The 19009-nt window shown below is 46.5% G+C and overlaps 1 protein-coding gene across 1 annotated transcript in view; it reads left to right on the forward strand.

The window, feature by feature from the left end:
* NOTCH4 (notch receptor 4) overlaps positions 1–19009 on the forward strand; it is a 264289-nt gene that overhangs the window by 128415 nt on the left and 116865 nt on the right. The window contains exons 11-15 of the mRNA XM_069237252.1: positions 1433–1625; positions 2941–3086; positions 7521–7634; positions 9662–9781; positions 10898–11050. Coding sequence (XP_069093353.1) covers positions 1433–1625; positions 2941–3086; positions 7521–7634; positions 9662–9781; positions 10898–11050 — 726 coding nt within the window. The remainder of the gene's footprint in view (positions 1–1432; positions 1626–2940; positions 3087–7520; positions 7635–9661; positions 9782–10897; positions 11051–19009) is intronic.

The raw sequence follows: 19009 nt of genomic DNA on the forward strand, positions 1-19009 counted from the left end.
CAGGCAGTTTTATCCATCTACCTATACACACTGTGAATGTGTCTGCATCAGCAGCACTTTCAGTGCAAGGGTGCAAAAGGGATATTAATAGAACTGACTATCCAACTGGAGACCTGAGATACAGGTTTGGCATTCCAGGCAAATCACTCCCTATGTAAAGCACTTTCACTTAGCAGTACTGGAGCGACAGAGGCTATTAGGTGTGGTAGGACTAGGCAGCTGGCATGGTAGTATATCAGAAAGGCTAAGGGCGCAGCAACATTTAGAGCAGCAGGTGCACTGACACCGGGCCCCAGAGCACTGAGGGGCCAATGAACCCTACAGTCTAGCATTAGTCAAAGGGCAATTTGCTTGCTTGCACCAGGACCCTTGTCAAACTAGTAGACGGGCATAAAAGCATGCAGTGGGTAATATCCTCAGTCCCAAGGTGAAGGGGTTCGGGGACCGCCCAAGGACGGTGCACGCCCTCTTGCATTTGAAACCCAGCAACCGGACCAGATCCTCACTTTTCACAGCTGCACACGCTGGTGAGTCCTTGAAATAAAAGAAAGACTACCATCTAAACGATGCCTGCGTTGTCTATGGAAGGCGATGGAGCAGCTTAGGTTCCAAGAACATGGAAAAGCTATTAGCATACAGTGCATAGGCATACATGCCAACAAACCTGATTCAGGTGGGAGGCTCCCAATTTTAGATGCCAAAAATGGTTGTATATTAGCTGTCTCCTGTCTTAAGTCACCTCTGCTACAATATAAATCGATGGGGAAGATACATTCGCCCAATTTTGTTTTCAAAATCTCCCACTATCCTGTTCTAAAAGTATGCATAGGCATCCATTTGAATAAAATTATTGACACACCAACATTAGGCATGATTGCACTCAATATTTTAGAATATGGAGTGGGCCAGAAATCTACTAGTTTTCCAATATTTCATGTTATTACCTAAATGTCATGCTTGTTTATTAATCCTGCGTTTTTCCTAGTCCTAGAATCATTGCATCTCCTGGTCCTATAACTCTTCTGTTAGCTCTACTTGAGCTCTACTTGCCGTCAGTTTTAATTAAACATGATGTGTATGTAAGTGTTTTCTGTGGGCACAAAATATTAATTACAGTCAACTTTAATGAATGCCATCCTCAAATTGAGATATTTATTAGTACAGCGTATACTCAGAGTAGGCTTCAAGCATATATATTTTTTCTAAAACCTAAAAATCAGAGTTACCTTTAAAAGTTTATTCAATTGTGCATGTACTTATTCAGGTTAGTATGGCTTGTCTAATAGAAGTGCTGTACGTAGCACTCGAAAACATAACAACTAGGGTGCAGGGAATCTCATGCTCATCCCATTCTGTCTGCCCCGCTGTCCATCAAACAGTTAATAATGGTAATCAGCTGAGACCCAGTGCTGTTGCATTTTTTTACCTGCAGGGCGGCGCTGTGAGACAGATATAGACGAGTGTGCCTCAAACCCCTGTCAGAACGGTGGTGACTGCGAAGACGTCAAGAATGGATTCCTCTGCCACTGCCCACCTGGGCTTGTGCCGCCATTCTGTAGCTCCCAGGAGGACAACTGCACCCATAGCCCGTGCGCCCATGGCACCTGCCAGAGCAACCCCCAAGGGTGAGAACCTGAAGAAATGTGGAAGAAGGGTGCGGGCAGATATTTCATTGTCATGCAGAATTGTAGGTGTTAGGACTTTTTTCAAAGGATAATGTGGCTAACGATTCCATGAATAATCATTAAGTATAGGGTCTAATTCAGAGTTTGGAGAGAACTGAAAATGCACCACTTTCTGGAGGGAACTTGAAATATGCAGGTCTTTTCCATCCAAGCACCCAAAATCTGAAACAGATGTATCCATCAGGACCGCCTCAACACTGCTTCAATTTAGGAAAGAGTTGAAGACTCGCCTCTTTGAAGAACACTACGGGGGTCATTCTGACCCTGGCAGCCGGTGACCGCCAGGGTCACCGACCACGGGAGCACCACCAACAGGCTGGCGGTGCTCCCTCGAGCATTCTGACCGCGGAGGTTCAGCCGTGGTCAGAAACGGAAAGTCGGCGGTCTCCTGCCGACTTTCCGCTGCTCGGGAGAATCCTCCATGGCGGCGGAGCGCGCTCCGCCGCCATGGGGATTCTGACACCCCCTACCTCCATCCTGTTCCTGGCGGGTCTCCCGCCAGGAACAGGATGGCGGTTGGGGGTGCCGCGGGGCCCCCATAAGAGGGCCCTGCAAAGTATTTCAGTGTCTGCTTTGCAGACACTGAAATACGCGACGGGTGCAACTGCACCTGTCGCACCTTCCCACTCCGCCGGCTCAATTCTGAGCCGGCATCCTAGTGGGAAGGTTGATTTGCCCTGGGCTGGCGGGCGGCCTTTTGGCGGCCGCCCGCCAGCCCAGGGCAAATCCCAAAATACCCTCAGCGGTCTTTCGACCGCGGAGCGGTATTTTGGTGGCGGAACTTCGGCGGGCAGCCTCCGCCGCCCGCCGAAGTTAGAATGACCACCTACATCACAATGCATTAACCATCCACGATCCAACTTCCTCTCCTATTACCCGTTGACTTTATGCTTTTCTTTGACCACGTACAACGCTCTGCCACCTTTTGGCTAAGCTTGTGCTGTAGAAATCCCATGTACATACATACATATGTATGTAGTAGAATTGACTGGGTGAATTGCCTGCACAACATTATCCCTGATGTGGGGGAAATTCAGCCAGTGGATTCTGTTACGCATTTAGAGTTTCCTCCAGGAAGTCGAGGATTTTCAGTTCCCTCCAAACTCTAAATGAAGCTCTAGGTTTCTTTCATTGCTGTTGAGTTAGTGAAGATGGATGGTGGGTTTTAAGAAATATACCTTCTCATGCCCTGTGATCTTCTTTATTTTCCTACCCCCTCTTGTCTTACTGCCCCACCCTCCCAACTCTCCTGCAGCTTCCAGTGTGAGTGTGATCCCGGCTGGAGTGGCTCTGAATGTGACGTTGATATCAACGAGTGTGACTCTAACCCCTGCCAGAACCAAGGGATCTGTCACAATCACATCAACCGGTACAACTGCTCCTGTGCCGCTGGATACACAGGTAATGCAGGGGGAATATACCACATACAGAGGAGCTTGTGAAGGTGGTATATCCCCCCAAAGTGGTCTCGTGAAGGCTGGCGGGGTACAGTCCCCAAAGGGGTCAGATGCACAGGTAACACAAGGTGAAGAAATTATATACACAGGGACTTGTGAAGGGGCAACATGGGTACCAGGGCAAGGGATCACACACACAGGTAATACAGGGTGAAGAGATCACACACACAGGGACCCGAAAAGAGAAGAGAAAGTGTACCTCCCCGTAAAGGTCTGTCTGTCTGCTTGATACACAAGTAACACAGCATGATGGATTCACATAGACAGGGACTTGTGGATGGTGGGCTGCCCCAACAAAGGTGCTCAGTGCACAGATAATACAGAGAGAACACGTGAAAGGAGTAACAGGTTACTGCCCCCAAAGGGGTCTATATGCAAAATATACGTGTGATACAGGATGAACGGATCATATACACAGGGGTGAGGTGATACCATCCCTCAAGGGATCAGAGGCGAAGGTAACCCAAGAGGAGCTTTGATGGGGTGACTTAAGTAGCCAGATGGGTAACACACATGGACTGGAGAATGGTATGGGTTTACTACTTCCAAAGGATAAGATATACCAGTAATGCACAGGGGGCTGGTGGAGGGGTGATGGTGCACTGCCACAAGGGATCACATAGAGATGTAACACACAGGGGACTGGTGAAGGAGTGATAGGGCAGTGCCACCAAGGAATCACATAGAGATATAACACAGGGGACTGGTGGAGGGGTGATGGGGCACTGCTACCAAGAGTTCACATAGAAATATAACACACAGGGGACTGGTGGAGGGGTGATAGGACAGTGCCACCAAGGAGTCACATAGAAATGTAACACACAGGGGACTGGTGGAGGGGTGATAGGACAGTGCCACCAAGGAGTCACATAGAAATGTAACACACAGGGGACTGGTGGAGGGGTGATAGGACAGTGCCACTAAGGAGTCACATAGAAATGTAACACACAGGGGACTGTTGGAGGGGTGATAGGACACTGCCACCAAGGAGTCACATAGAAATGTAACACACAAGGGACTGGTGGAGGGGTGATAGGACAGTGCCACCAAGGAGTCACATAGAGATATAACACACAGCAGACTTGTGGAGGGGTGCTGAGGCAATGCCACAAGGGATCACATAGAGAGTTACCAGAGAGAGGGCTGGTGAAAGGATGATAGAACAGTGCCACTAAGGAATCACATAGAGATATAACACACAGGGGACTGTTGAAGTGGTAATGGGGCACTACCACAAGGGATCACATAAAGATGTAACAACCAGGAGACTGGTGGAGGGGTGATGGGGCACTGCCACAAGTGATCGCGTAGAGATATAACACATAGCAGAATGGTGGAGGGGAGATAGGGCACTGCTACCAAGGGTTCAAAAAGAGATATAACACACAGGGGGCTGGTGGAGGGGTGATGGGGCACTGCTACCATGGGTTCACATAGAGATATAACACACAGGGGACTGGTGGAGGGGTAATGGGGCACTGCTACCAAGGGTTCACATAGAGATATAACACACAGGGGACTGGTGGAAGGGTGATGGGGCACTGCTACCAAGAGTTCACATAGAAATATAACACACAGGGGACTGGTGGAGGGGTGCTGAGGCAATGCCACAAGGGATCACATAGAGATTTACCAGAGAGAGGGCTGGTGAAGGGATGATAGAACAGTGCCACTAAGGAATCACAAATAGAGATATAACACACAGGGGACTGTTGAAGTGGTAATGGGGCACTACCACAAGGGATCACATAAAGATGTAACAACCAGGAGACTGGTGGAGGGGTGATGGGGCACTGCCACAAGTGATCGCGTAGAGATATAACACATAGCAGAATGGTGGAGGGGAGATAGGGCACTGCTACCAAGGGTTCACAAAGAGATATAACACACAGGGGGCTGGTGGAGGGGTGATGGGGCACTGCTACCATGGGTTCACATAGAGATATAACACACAGGGGACTGGTGGAGGGGTAATGGGGCACTGCTACCAAGGGTTCACATAGAGATATAACACACAGGGGACTGGTGGAAGGGTGATGGGGCACTGCTACCAAGAGTTCACATAGAAATATAACACACAGGGGACTGGTGGAGGGGTGCTGAGGCAATGCCACAAGGGATCACATAGAGATTTACCAGAGAGAGGGCTGGTGAAGGGATGATAGAACAGTGCCACTAAGGAATCACATAGAGATATAACACACAGGGGACTGTTGAAGTGGTAATGGGGCACTACCACAAGGGATCACATAAAGATGTAACAACCAGGAGACTGGTGGAGGGGTGAACGGGCACTGCCACAAGTGATCGCGTAGAGATATAACACATAGCAGAATGGTGGAGGGGAGATAGGGCACTGCTACCAAGGGTTCACAAAGAGATATAATGCACAGGGGGCTGGTGGAGGGGTGATGGGGCACTGCTACCATGAGTTCACATAGAGATATAACACACAGGGGACTGGTGGAGGGGTGATGGGGCACTGCTACCAAGGGTTCACATAGAAATTTAACGCACTGGACCGGTGGAGGGATGATAGGGCACTGACTCAAGATGATTACATAGACATATACAACTCTGTGGCCTAGTGATGGAGCATTGCCCCCAAGGGATCAAGTAGAGATATAACACACTGTGGCCTGGCGATGGGGCACTGCCCCAAGGGATCAAATAGAAATATAACACACTGTGGCCTGGTGATGGGACACTGCCCCAAGGGATCAAATAGAGATATAGCTCTGCACTGCCCCCAAAGAGTCAAGTAGAGATGTAGCACACTGGGAAATGGTAAATGGGCCGTTCACTTCTCTCAGGTATTTAGGTACACAGGTAAAGCACAGGTGAAAGGAGAGGGGTCCTTGTCTCTGTAAGGAAGAGAAGTGGCACATAAAGAGTATTGCAGAGATTGGTCATTCGAGCAGAGGAGGACGAGAGGGCACAGAACCGGCTTAAGCAGTCAGGGCACATTACTGACTGGGACACAGACAGGTCATCATTGATTGGGGGTGTGAGGGGTAACATTACTGATTTGGACGTTGGCGGGTGCAGTATTCCTTTGGGCACTGGAAGGCTGTTACTGATTGGGACAGTGCAGACACTAACTGGGACAGTGGGGGTGGGCATTACTTATTAGAGCAGTGGCTGGTACAGTATGTATCTGACACTGGAGGTCATATTACTTATTAGAGGAGTGGCTAGCACTGTATGTATCTTATTAGAGGAGTGGCTGGCACAGTATGTATCCTATTAGAGGAGTTATTGGCACAATATGTATCCTATTAGAGGAGTGACTGGCACACTATGTTTCTGGATACTGGATGTTGCATTACTTATTGGAGGAGTGGCTGGCACAATATGTATCCTATTAGAGTGGTGGCTGGCACAATATGTATCTTATTAGAGGAGAGGCCGGCACATTATGTATCTGGACACTGGAGGTAACATTACTTATTAGAGGAGTGGCTGGCACAGTATGTATCCTATTGGAGGGAGGAGTGGCTGGCACAGTATGTATCTATTAGAGGAGTGGCTGGCACATTATGTATCTATTAGAGGAGTGGCTGGCACATTATGTATCTGACACTGGGGGTAACATTTCCTATTAGAGGAGTGGCTGGCACAGTATGTATCCTATTGGACGGAGGAGTGGCTGGCACAGTATGTATCTATTAGAGGAGTGGCTGGCACATTATGTATCTGGACACTGGAGGTAACATTACTTATTAGATGAGTAGCTGGCAGAGTATGTATACTATTAGAGGAGTGACTGGCACAGTATGTATCCTATTGGTGGGAGGATTGGCTGGTACATTATGTATCTGGACACTGGAGGTAACATTACTTATTAGAGGAGTGGCTGGCATAGTATGTATCCTATTGGAGGGAGGAGTGGCTGGCACAGGATGTATCTATTAGAGGAGTGGCTGGCACATTATGTATCTGGATACTGGAGGTAACATTGCTTATTAGAGGAGTAGCTGGCACAGTATGTATCCTATTAGAGGAGTGACTGGCACAGTATGTATCTGGATACTAGAGGTAATATTCCCTATTAGAGGAGTGGTTGGCACAGTATGTATCCTATTAGAGGAGTGGTTGGCACAGTATGTATCTATTAGAGGAGTGGCTTGCACAGTACGTATCTATTAGAGGACTGGCTGGCACAGTATGTGTCTGGACCCTAGAGGGTCCATTACCTTTTAGAGCAGTGGCTGGCAATGTATGTATCTGGACATTAGAGGGTTATTTTACCTGCAGAAACAATTAACAACATTACTGATTAGTTAAATGAGGGCATTGGTCTACCTCAGCTCCTGAATATTGTGACAGTCTGAGGCTAAGCTGTACTACAAAGTAATAATCTTCTTCTGCTTTGCAGGCCAACACTGTGAAATCACTGTCGACAAGTGTGCCTCATACCCGTGCCTCAACAATGGACAGTGCATGGCTCATGAATCTGGGTACACTTGCATCTGTGAGCTCCCCTATGTAGGTGAGTACAAGGAGAGGATCTTTCCACCCCCCTCCATTCTCCACATGGAAGGTACTTCTGTCTCTTGCCTTGATGTAATTAAAAGATCAAGAGACCCTCATGCCTAATGTGTTGAGAGTCTCCTGAGATTCCTAACACTGGAGGGTATTGTGGTCTCAGAAAAACAGTTGAAACCTTAAACTGACGTAAACCAGTCCCAGTTGGAGTCACCATGGACACGTAACATCACTGCGGCACTGATCCTGTTCCTAAAAACTTATTTGGTAAACATTTCCATATAAATTTACCATACAATTAACACATTAATAACTGGTGTTTTAAAAATATATGCAGGAAAAAATAAAAATATATATATAAAGAGACAATAACACACACATCTACAGAGTATTGAGAGTGCAACAATTCTAACACATGGGAAATTGAGTTATTATTTTGTGATATATATATACAATAACTGAACACTGGACGAAGAAAGACCATATGATTCAAATTGAATTTGAACCCTGACAAAATGAACAGCCAACATTTACTGTTACTTTCATTTTTTAGTCAACCATTATAATTGACTGGTCAGTCCCCTAGTTTAAAATGCATGTAACATTTCCTTACTACAGGATCATGTATAGTATATAAAACTGAGTTTATTTATCCTAAACGGGCAAACCGACAGATCAGGGCACAGTGACTAAGCATGTCTTAGGTCATGCTTTTAAATCCTGTCTGATATTAAGGGCTGTAGCCAGAATTACTTTGCTGCTTTGGTGCCTTTTTCCATTAGCTCCATGAACCATGAGTACAGAAGGTGTCCACCATCTGTCTACCCATTAACATTGATGCTGGAGTATTAGGAGTGCAGATATATGAGGCGTGTGAGGTATTCACCTAGAAAACACCTCATCTCATTGACACATATGGCCTCATTGAGTATTCCCAAGAACCTCTTGACATTTGAGTTAGCATGTGACCATCAGGGTGTTATTTTTCTGTGAGCGATTTTCAGTGAGTGACGATAAGATGTGAATTAATTCCCTTGGAATAACAGCCCATTGTCCAAGCAGTACTGAGGCTAATTCTCTACTTCACAAGATCTTTTAAAGTTTAGAGATCTCCTTAGTTGAGGTTGAATTTATTAATTACACTTTCAGAAACTCCCTGGAGTTATTTATGAGGGCAAGGAGATGACATCTTTCAGAAAGACACAAACTTCACTTACTGTTGTCTACAGTGTGGCAGGAGAGAATCTGTGATGACAACATGCTGGCAAATACTTCACTTGCTTGTTGATGTCTGGAAAGCAGACTTTCAGATGTACCCGCATCTTGGTCATGACAATTCCCTGTTGAGCTAAATGTACCAGTTTTAAGATTCGAGGAACCATGCATAAACTTTTTTTTGACTTCCATTTAGTGGCTACCCCTTTTCTGTCACCAACAGTCATGTCACACATTGTATAGGAGATGCAAAGTTCTTTCGGCATTTTCAATGTGATATGATTGTCCATGTAGTTGATTTTTCAACCCATTCCTCTAGGTGACCGCTTTGGTAATGGTGAAGCATTAATCACTTTAAAGGGTAGCAACTTTGTCCTCCAATGCCAACAGCCGTAGCCTTAAGTCTCCTTACATTAGTGGCGCAGCCAGCGTGGCCTTTGGGCCCCACATAGCATGGGAGAGCACCCACCAAGGTAGGTGGCCTCTCCAAGGTTGGCATCTATCTGGGTGTTTCCCTGTCCATTTGCCCTGATCGGGATGGGGAAATGTATTGCTTTATGACCCAAGCTATGTATATCCCCTAATCGGCCAGCTTGTACCTCTCTCTCTTTTGAGCAAACGATATGGCGTATCCAGTGATCTGCGAGTCGTTTGAATTGTAATAATTTAAATGTTTTCTACAATTTCCTGTGGAGTTACCAGTTCCAGTTGATCAATGAGTGCATTGAAATTTCTTGTGATGGTGTAGGAAGTAGATCACAAGGATGGTGTATTGATCGACACTCTAAGTGACTCCTCTACCCGAATTCCCTGCAGGTTTGAACTGTGACGCCATTTTGACTCCTTGTGAACCAGACCCCTGCGGAAACGGAGGCACCTGTGGACATTCCCACGACTTCAGAAACTTCTCCTGCAGCTGCAGCAGTGGCTGGCAAGGTACTGGAGACTGTAATGCAGGGGCTTCAAGTTAGACTGGGCCAAATTCTCAGCAGTGTTGTGAGGCTTCCAGCTAAAATGGAAAAGAAAGATATGTATGTATGTATGTATATATATATATATATATATATATATATATATATATATATATATATATATATATATATATATATATAACAAAGAAAATGCCACTCCTCACAGGTATTGAAAAGACCGCACTCCAAAGTTTCAGATGCAAAGCAATTTTTAATGGCGACGCATTTCGATCAACAGATCTTCCGCAATTGGAGTGCAGTCTTTTCAATGCCTGTGAGGAGTGGCATTTTCTTTGTTGTTATAAAATAACGGCTGCCGCTGACCATGACCTGCACCAACCCCGAGAGGTGTAAGTAGCTGGGCAGACATCGGGATCATTTTATGATTGATATATATATATATATATATATATATATATATTATAAATGCAGAGAAACGTGCAACATTTCCTCTGAGGTTACAATGACGCAAGGAGTGGGGAGCACAGGAAAAGATATGCTAAAGCAGAAAGAAGAGAATAGAAGAAAAAAGAGAGGTGGAGGAAAAGGAAGTTGGAAGCAGTTTATGAAGAGCCGAGTAAAATGGAGGGAGAGCAGGACGAGGTCGAGACAAAATGAGAAGAATTGGAGGTAAAACTGGAACAGGAGTAAGCAGGAGGGGAAGAGGAAAGCAGGAGGCGGAAGACAGGAAGAATTAGAGTCAAACACAGGAAGAGGAATGTTAGGAAGAGATGGACGCTGGACAGGAGGAGGACGCAGAACGAGCAGTAGTGAAGGATGGGCAGACAGAAGAGCACTGGGAAGATGTGGAAGGAAATAGGATCAAGCAATGACAAGAGAACAGCCAGGAGAGGAAATGGTAGAACAGAAGAAGAGGGGAGGCTGGCCAGGAACACCAAAGGGAAGAAGCGGTAGGAGGACACTTTGAGGTACAGGAGAGCAGGAAGCGGTGGAGACAGCTAAGAAAAGAAGTAGGACAGAAAAAAGCAAGTTAGGACAAGAAGAGGGGCACCAAGAAACAAAGTGGAGGAGATAGTTATTGAGCCATGCCCTTACCTGTTCCCTTTCTCCTGCCCCACAGGCCCCACATGTGCCGAGGACGTGAACGAGTGTCTGTCCAGCCCCTGCAAGCACGGTGGTCTGTGCAACAACTCTGATGGTGGATACAGCTGCACATGCCTCCGGGGCTACACAGGGCCACACTGCGAGTCTGATGTCAATGACTGCTGGCCAAGTAAGTCATTTATTCATGATCACTGAGGTTGTAAGGTTTGTGCCTCTCAGGGGTCCAAGTGTGGTACAGGAGTTCCTATGTGCATCTGTTAAGTGTGGAAAAGATGTACGTAGGAGTATTCACAGTTCACAAGGCTACCCGAGGTGACAAGGAGCATTATACTTGCCCGTAATGGCTCACTCAAATACTCATTCCTTTACTCCCATGACCCATGAAGACTGATGGTTTCCTTTGTTTTGACTATGTCCTGTCCAACAGAAGGCTTTCTCAGTATTAAAGCTCTACCTTTTCTGTTCCACACCTTTTCAAATTCAATTGATGTGTTTAGAACATTGTTGCAACACCTTTTCTGGGTTTTTACCATTGGTTTTATTCACTTGGAGCTGCCATTTTCTACTGTTTGGAGGGTTCCTTTTCAGAGCGGCCATCTTAAGAAGTGTGCATTCTAGTGTTTCTTTTTAAAGTCTATGTGCAGACTGCCCTTCTGCTACTTAAGGACTGCTCCCTGAAGGCACGCTAAAGGCAAGCCTGTCTGAGCCCAGTATACTGCCAGTTTTACCTTAGATTTGTATTTCATTGTACTTTGTCGGGAGTCTCATATTAGCAAATCATTCTCCATCGAGCAGGATATGTCCTCCCGAGCTCCAGAACATAAGACTGTTCGCTGAATACCCACTACCTAAAGTTCATTTTCAAGATTGGGGAGACATGTTGCTACCCCTTAGTACTAAGGAGATGAACAGCAAACAAGGGGACCCTCCTCTAGTCACTGTACCAACCGGGCTCGAGCCAATCCAAAACAAGACATCAGTTGTGTTCCGATTAATGCACGCTTTCTAATTGCTCATGCGGTTGAGGTGTGTATGAGCTTAGAAGACCACAAGCAGAATTGTTTGTTTGTAACTGAAACCCGGCTAAAAGAGGACTCCAGTTTTTAACTTTAGCCATACTGCATGGGTACATTAAACACCCAGACAACCACAGTGACAGAACAGGGGAGAAGTGGTGTTGATAGAAAAGGAGAGACTCTTATTTATTCTCCTTATAACACACTCTCTTTGAGAGATGCTGAAACATTAACTGTGTCGCTCTCGGGTAGTAATAACTCCTGTGAAAAATCTACTGAATTACAGATCACTGGGACCGACAAAAAACATTTTAGACTCGCTCCAAAAGGCTCTTTCAGCCACCTCAAACTTTTTTTATCATACTTGGTGACCTGAACATACATTTTGATAACATTAACCCCTTAGCTGCTGGGCCTTTTCCCCCCCAGTGCTGAGCCCTTTTTTGGCTATTTGGGGTAGTTTGCGCTTAGGGCTTCATAACTTTTTGTCCACATAAGCTAACCACGCCAAATTTGCGTCCTTTTTTTCCAACATCCTAGGGATTCTAATGGTACCCAGAGTTTGTGGTTTACCCTGGAGGAGACCAAGAAAATAGCCAAAATACAGTGAAAATTTAGTTTTTTCAAAAAAAATGGGAAAAAAGGGCCGCCGAAGAAGGCTTGTGGTTTTTTCCCTGAAAATGCCATCAACAAAGGGTTTCTGGTGCTGAAATCACTATCTCCCCACCTTTCAGGAACGGGCAGACTTGAATCAGAAAACCACATTTTCCAACACAAATTTGGCATTTTACTGGGACATACCCCATTTTTACTATTTTTGGTGCTTTCAACCTCCTTCCAGTTAGTGACAGGAATGGGTGTGAAACCAATGCTGGATCCCGGAAAGCTAAACATTTCTGAAAACTAGACAAAATTCTGAATTCAGCAAGGGGTCATTTGTGTAGATCCTACAAGGTTTTCCTACAGAAAATAACAGCTGAAATAAAAAAATATTGAAATTGAGCTGAAAACAACAGCCATTTTTCTTTATGTTTTACTCTGTAACTTTTTCCTGCGATGTCAGATTTCTGAAAGCAATATACCGTTTTGTCTGCTGGACTCTTCTGGTTGCGGGGATATAAAGGGCTTATAGGTTCATCAAGAACCCTAGGTACCCAGAGCCAATAAATGGGGTGCACCCTGCAGTTGGTTTTCATTCTATACTGGGTATACAGCAATTCATTTGCTGAAATATGAGGAGTGAAAAAGAGGTATCAAGAAAACCTTTGGATTTCCAAAATGGGATCAAGATAAGGTTTTGAGGAGCAGTGGTTATTTGCACATCTTTGAATTCCGAGGTGCCCATACTAGCATGTGAATTGCAGGGCATTTCTCAAATAGACGTCTTTTTTACACACTCTCTTATATTTGGAAGGAAAAAATGTAGAGAAAGATAAGGGGCAATAACACTTGTTTTGCTATTCTATGTTCCCCCAAGTCTCCCGAAAAAAATGATACCTCACTTGTGTGGGTAGGCCTAGCGCCCGCGACAGGAAATGCCCCAAAACACAACGTGGACACATCCCATTTTTTCACAAAATACAGAGCTGTTTTTTTGCAAAGTGCCTACCTGTGGATTATGGCCTCTAGCTCAGCCGGCACATAGGGAAACCTACCAAACCTGTACATTTTTGAAAACTAGAGACCTAGGGGAATCCAAGGAGGGGTGACTTGCGGGGCTCGGACCAGGTTCTGTTACCCAGAATCCTTTGCAAACCTCAAAAAGTGGCTAAAAAAACAAGTTTTCCTCACATTTCGGTGACAGAAAGTTCTGGAATCTGAGAGGAGCCTCAAATTTCCTTCCACCCAGCGTCCCCCCAAGTCTCCCGATAAAAATGATACCTCACTTGTGTGGGTAGGCCTAGCGCCCGCGACAGGAAATGCCCCAAAACACAACGTGGACACATCACAGAAAACAGAGCTGTTTTTTGCAAAGTGCCTACCTGTAGATTTTGGCCTCTAGCTCAGCCGGCACCTAGGGAAACCTACCAAACCTGTACATTTTTGAAAACTAGAGACCTAGGGGAATCCAAGATGGGGTGACTCGCGGGGCTCTGACCAGGTTCTGTTACCCAGAATCCTTTGCAAACCTCAAAAAGTGGCTAAAAAAACAAGTTTTCCTCACATTTCGGTGACAGAAAGTTCTGGAATCGGAGAGGAGCCTCAAATTTCCTTCCACCCAGCGTCCCCCCAAGTCTCCCGATAAAAATGATACCTCACTTGTGCGGGTAGGCCTAGCGCCCGCGACAGGAAATGCCCCAAAACACAACGTGGACACATCACAGAAAACAGAGCTGTTTTTTGCAAAGTGCCTACCTGTAGATTTTGGCCTCTAGCTCAGCCGGCACCTAGGGAAACCTACCAAACCTGTACATTTTTTAAAACTAGAGACCTAGGGGAATCCAAGATGGGGTGACTCGCGGGGCTCTGACCAGGTTCTGTTACCCAGAATCCTTTGCAAACCTCAAAAAGTGGCTAAAAAAACAAGTTTTCCTCACATTTCGGTGACAGAAAGTTCTGGAATCGGAGAGGAGCCTCAAATTACCTTCCACCCAGCGTTCCCCCCAAGTCTCCCGATAAAAATGATACCTCACTTGTGTGGGTAGGCCTAGCGCCCGCGACAGGAAATGCCCCAAAACACAACGTGGACACATCACAGAAAACAGAGCTGTTTTTTGCAAAGTGCCTACCTGTAGATTTTGGCCTCTAGCTCAGCCGGCACCTAGGGAAACCTACCAAACCTGTACATTTTTTAAAACTAGAGACCTAGGGGAATCCAAGATGGGGTGACTCGCGGGGCTCTGACCAGGTTCTGTTACCCAGAATCCTTTGCAAACCTCAAAAAGTGGCTAAAAAAAAAAGTTTTCCTCACATTTCGGTGACAGAAAGTTCTGGAATCGGAGAGGAGCCTCAAATTTCCTTCCACCCAGCGTCCCCCCAAGTCTCCCGATAAAAATGATACCTCACTTGTGTGGGTAGGCCTAGCGCCCGCGACAGGAAATGCCCCAAAACACAACGTGGACACATCACAGAAAACAGAGCTGTTTTTTGCAAAGTGCCTACCTGTAGATTTTGGCCTCTAGCTCAGCCGGCACCTAGGGAAACCTACCAAACCTGTACATTTCTGAAAACTAGAGACCTAGGGGAATCCAAGATGGGGTGACTCGGGGGGCTCGGACCAGGTTCTGTTACCCAGAATCCTTTGCAAACCTCAAAAAGTGGCTAAAAAAAAAAGTTTTCCTCACATTTCGGTGACAGAAAGTTCTGGAATCGGAGAGGAGCCTCAAATTTCCTTCCACCCAGCGTCCCCCCAAGTCTCCCGATAAAAATGATACCTCACTTGTGTGGGTAGGCCTAGCGCCCGCGACAGGAAATGCCCCAAAACACAACGTGGACACATCACAGAAAACAGAGCTGTTTTTTGCAAAGTGCCTACCTGTAGATTTTGGCCTCTAGCTCAGCCGGCACCTAGGGAAACCTACCAAACCTGTGCATTTCTGAAAACTAGAGACCTAGGGGAATCCAAGGAGGGGTGACTTGCGGGGCTCGGACCAGGTTCTGTTACCCAGAATCCTTTGCAAACCTCAAAAAGTGGCTAAAAAAACAAGTTTTCCTCACATTTCGGTGACAGAAAGTTCTGGAATCTGAGAGGAGCCACAAATTTCCTTCCACCCAGCGTTCCCCCAAGCCTCCCGATAAAAATGATACCTCACTTGTGTGGTTAGGCCTGGTGCCTGCGACAGGAATAGATCACACAACGGTCAATGTTGGTCCTTACGTGAGGCAGCTGTTGACCCTGGGGTGATCCATTCCTGACACAGACACTAGGTGTAGGCACTCAAGTGGGGTAGTGTTTTTATCAGGACAGGTGAGGAGTCACTGGGTGGTAGGAATATTGTGGATCCCAGCATATTCCTGTAGTTTGTGTGACAGAAATGCGAGAAAAATTTAGTTTTTTTTCAACATTTCAGCTTTGCAGGGTATTCTGGGTAAGAAAACTTTGGGGAAGCCACACAAGTCACACCTCTGTGGACTCCCCCGAATGTCTAGTTTCCAGAAATGTTTGGGTTTAGTGTGTTTCTCTATATGGCCCCCGAATCCAGGACCAAAAACACAGGTGCCTGCCTTACAAAACCAGTTTGTTTTGCCATGGATAATTTTGATGTCTCCACAATATGATTTGGGTGGTGGAATTTGGGGCTGAACTAAATTGGGGAGCTCCCAAGAGAGCACTCTCTCTCTGCTTGCCGCCGCATTCACCTGCTCTCTGGGTTGACCTAACCCACTATTACCCAGTTGCACAAACAGCTTGCGAAGGGACAGCAGGACTGTCCTCATCACCTCCCTCATAATGTACTGGAAGAGGAGTTATCGAATGGGACTCCTCTGACTGAAAAATCACTCCCAGAGTCTGCGCCATTGTCCTATCCCTCAGATGCTGTCTCAGTATCTGATGTCTCAGTCTCTGATCCTATGTCAGAGCGGTCCTCTATAACCCGAGTGTAGGCAGCAGTCATCCATCAAGATGCCATCTCTGCTATTGGCTAAACTGTTGCTCTAAAACACTAGCCTACGTAGACAGTCACAAAACCGATGGTGTGTGAGATACGTGCAACAGTAGAGGCCACCTTACCTGCGCTTCTTCCCTCAATCAGCACGTACTTTCAAGACACTCAAAAAACACCTTGTCACATACCATTCGTCACAGTCTTTAGCACCTCCTGCGCCCAGTCCAACAATCATTATTGGTGCTCCCACTCCCTCCTCCTCGGATTCCCTCATTACCACCCAGCAAAAGTGCCCTTCATCTCTCCATAGACTTTGCTAATGTACTCAGCTATTTACATAAAATACAGATTTGCTCTTTGCAGTAGGCATATAAACCTTCTGCGCTTCTTTATGGCACTAAAACTGCCACTAGACAAGTCGGACCCTTTTCCCCCCAGGGAAACCACACACATATTGACAAAAGTGATATATATATGACAGCCAATCACCTGAAACTCTACTCAAGCAAAACCGAAATAATCCTCTTTGGCCCACACAAAAACACCTGGGACCCCTCATGGTGGCCCACCACGCTAGGCCCTGCACCCACCCCCGCCAACCACGCATGCAACCTCAGCATCATCCTAGACTCCTCCCTCTCGATGACCCAACAAATCAACGCTCTCACCTCCTCATGCTTCAACACACTCCGTATACTGAAAAACATTCAAATGGATCCCCACAGAGACCAGAAAAACTGTCACTCACGCACACATCAGCAGCAGGCTTGATTACGGAAACGCCCTCTACGCCGGCACCACTCTAAAACTCAAGCGCAAACTACACGCATCTAGAACTCAGCAGCACGACTCATCCTCGACCTCCGCCGACACGAACACATCTCTCCACACCTCAAATCCCTCCACTGGCTCCCCATTGACAAAAGGATCACCTTCAAGATCCTCATCCTCGCACACAAATCACTCCACAACACAGGCCCTGCCTACCTCAACGAGAGTCACCTTCCACACCCCCACACGAAACGTCCGCTCAGCTGACCTCTCTCTCGCCTCTGTCCCCCGCATCAAACACACCACCACCGGGGGCAGATCCTTCTCCTACCTTGCACCCAAAACCTGGAACGCCCTCACAATCCACCTTCGCAAGACCCAAAACCTACTTCTTTTCAGGAAGGGCCTCAAAACCTGGCTTTTCGAACAGTGAACCTCCCAGCACCTTTCCCTCCCCCCGCCCCCCCCACAAGCGCCTTGAGACCCTCACAGGTGAGTAGCACACTTTATAAATCTCTTTGGTATATATAGATCTACCTCTATATATATATATATATCTATGTACATAGATATATCTATAGATATATCCATGTACATAGATATATCTATCTACATAGATATATAAATATAGATCTATATATAGATCTATTTTTTTTAGTTGTTGTATGGTTTCCTTGGGGGCCAAAATGGCCCCCAGGGAAACCCTACAACATCTAAAAAAAAAATTGCCCCCACAATTGCACAGCTGCGATCGGGGGTCAGAAACAGTTTGAGAAGGCCTCGTAAGAAAGGGGAGAGTCTCCCCTTTCTTACGAGGCCTTTTCAAAGTGTTTCCTGGCCCCCCGATCGCAGCTGTGCTGCGATCGGGGGGCCAGGAAACCTGAAAGTGTTTCCTGGCCCCCGATCGCAGCACAGCTGCGACCGGGGGGCCAGGAAACACTTTCAGGAAGGCCTCGTAAGAAAGGGGAGTGTCTCCCCTTTCTTACGAGGCCTTCCCGAACGTGAGAAAGGCCGTTTTCCCCATCAAAGCAGGAAGCGGCCGCAAGGCTGCTTCCTGCTTTGATGGGGAAAACACCTTTGCAACGTCAGCGAGCCGCGAGGCGCGCTGACGTCACAAAGGGGCGGGTGGGGTGGCGGGGGGAGACACGGAAGCTTCCGTGTCTCCCGGGGGGGGTTTAAAAAAAATAAATAATCCTCGGGTGCGACGCACCCGAGGATTTATTGATACCCTTCCTGGTGTCGGCCACTGGTCGTGACCCGCACCAGGGAGGGTGTGTGGGCGTCGGCCAGTGGCCGACGCCCGCACCTAACAGGTTAAGGAGTCTAATGACTCTGAGCTGGTAAAATATATATTCGATCTTTGAGCTCTGACAACACGTTTTAGCACCTACACATAAGGCGGAGCATGTTTTGGATCATATCTGATAGACTTCTAGCTGCAGATTCCTCACCTTAAGTTATTCTCCAGGCATCAAACTGGATCTGAAAATTGCATTTGCTTGAGGCATTTAGATTAGGTTTAACCTATGGACTTGGGGATGCAAGGTGGACATCCTTTCTCTGAGCACTGTATCTGATAGTGGATTGGAAAATAGTGTGTAATATATAAGTGAGTGCTGGTTCTCCAATTCTCACCCCCCCCCCCATCTTATCATAATCTTTTTGTATGATTACCCTCCAGGAAATTCTCAATCACAGGGATTTTATGACAAACTTTGATCTCCAGGATGCCTATTTCCATATTCCCATCTGTCCCAGGCATTGCAATTTTCTCAGAATCACAGTAGCCGGCAC

This window comes from Pleurodeles waltl, chromosome 6, assembly GCF_031143425.1.
Source record: "Pleurodeles waltl isolate 20211129_DDA chromosome 6, aPleWal1.hap1.20221129, whole genome shotgun sequence".
Lineage (NCBI taxonomy): Eukaryota > Metazoa > Chordata > Amphibia > Caudata > Salamandridae > Pleurodeles > Pleurodeles waltl.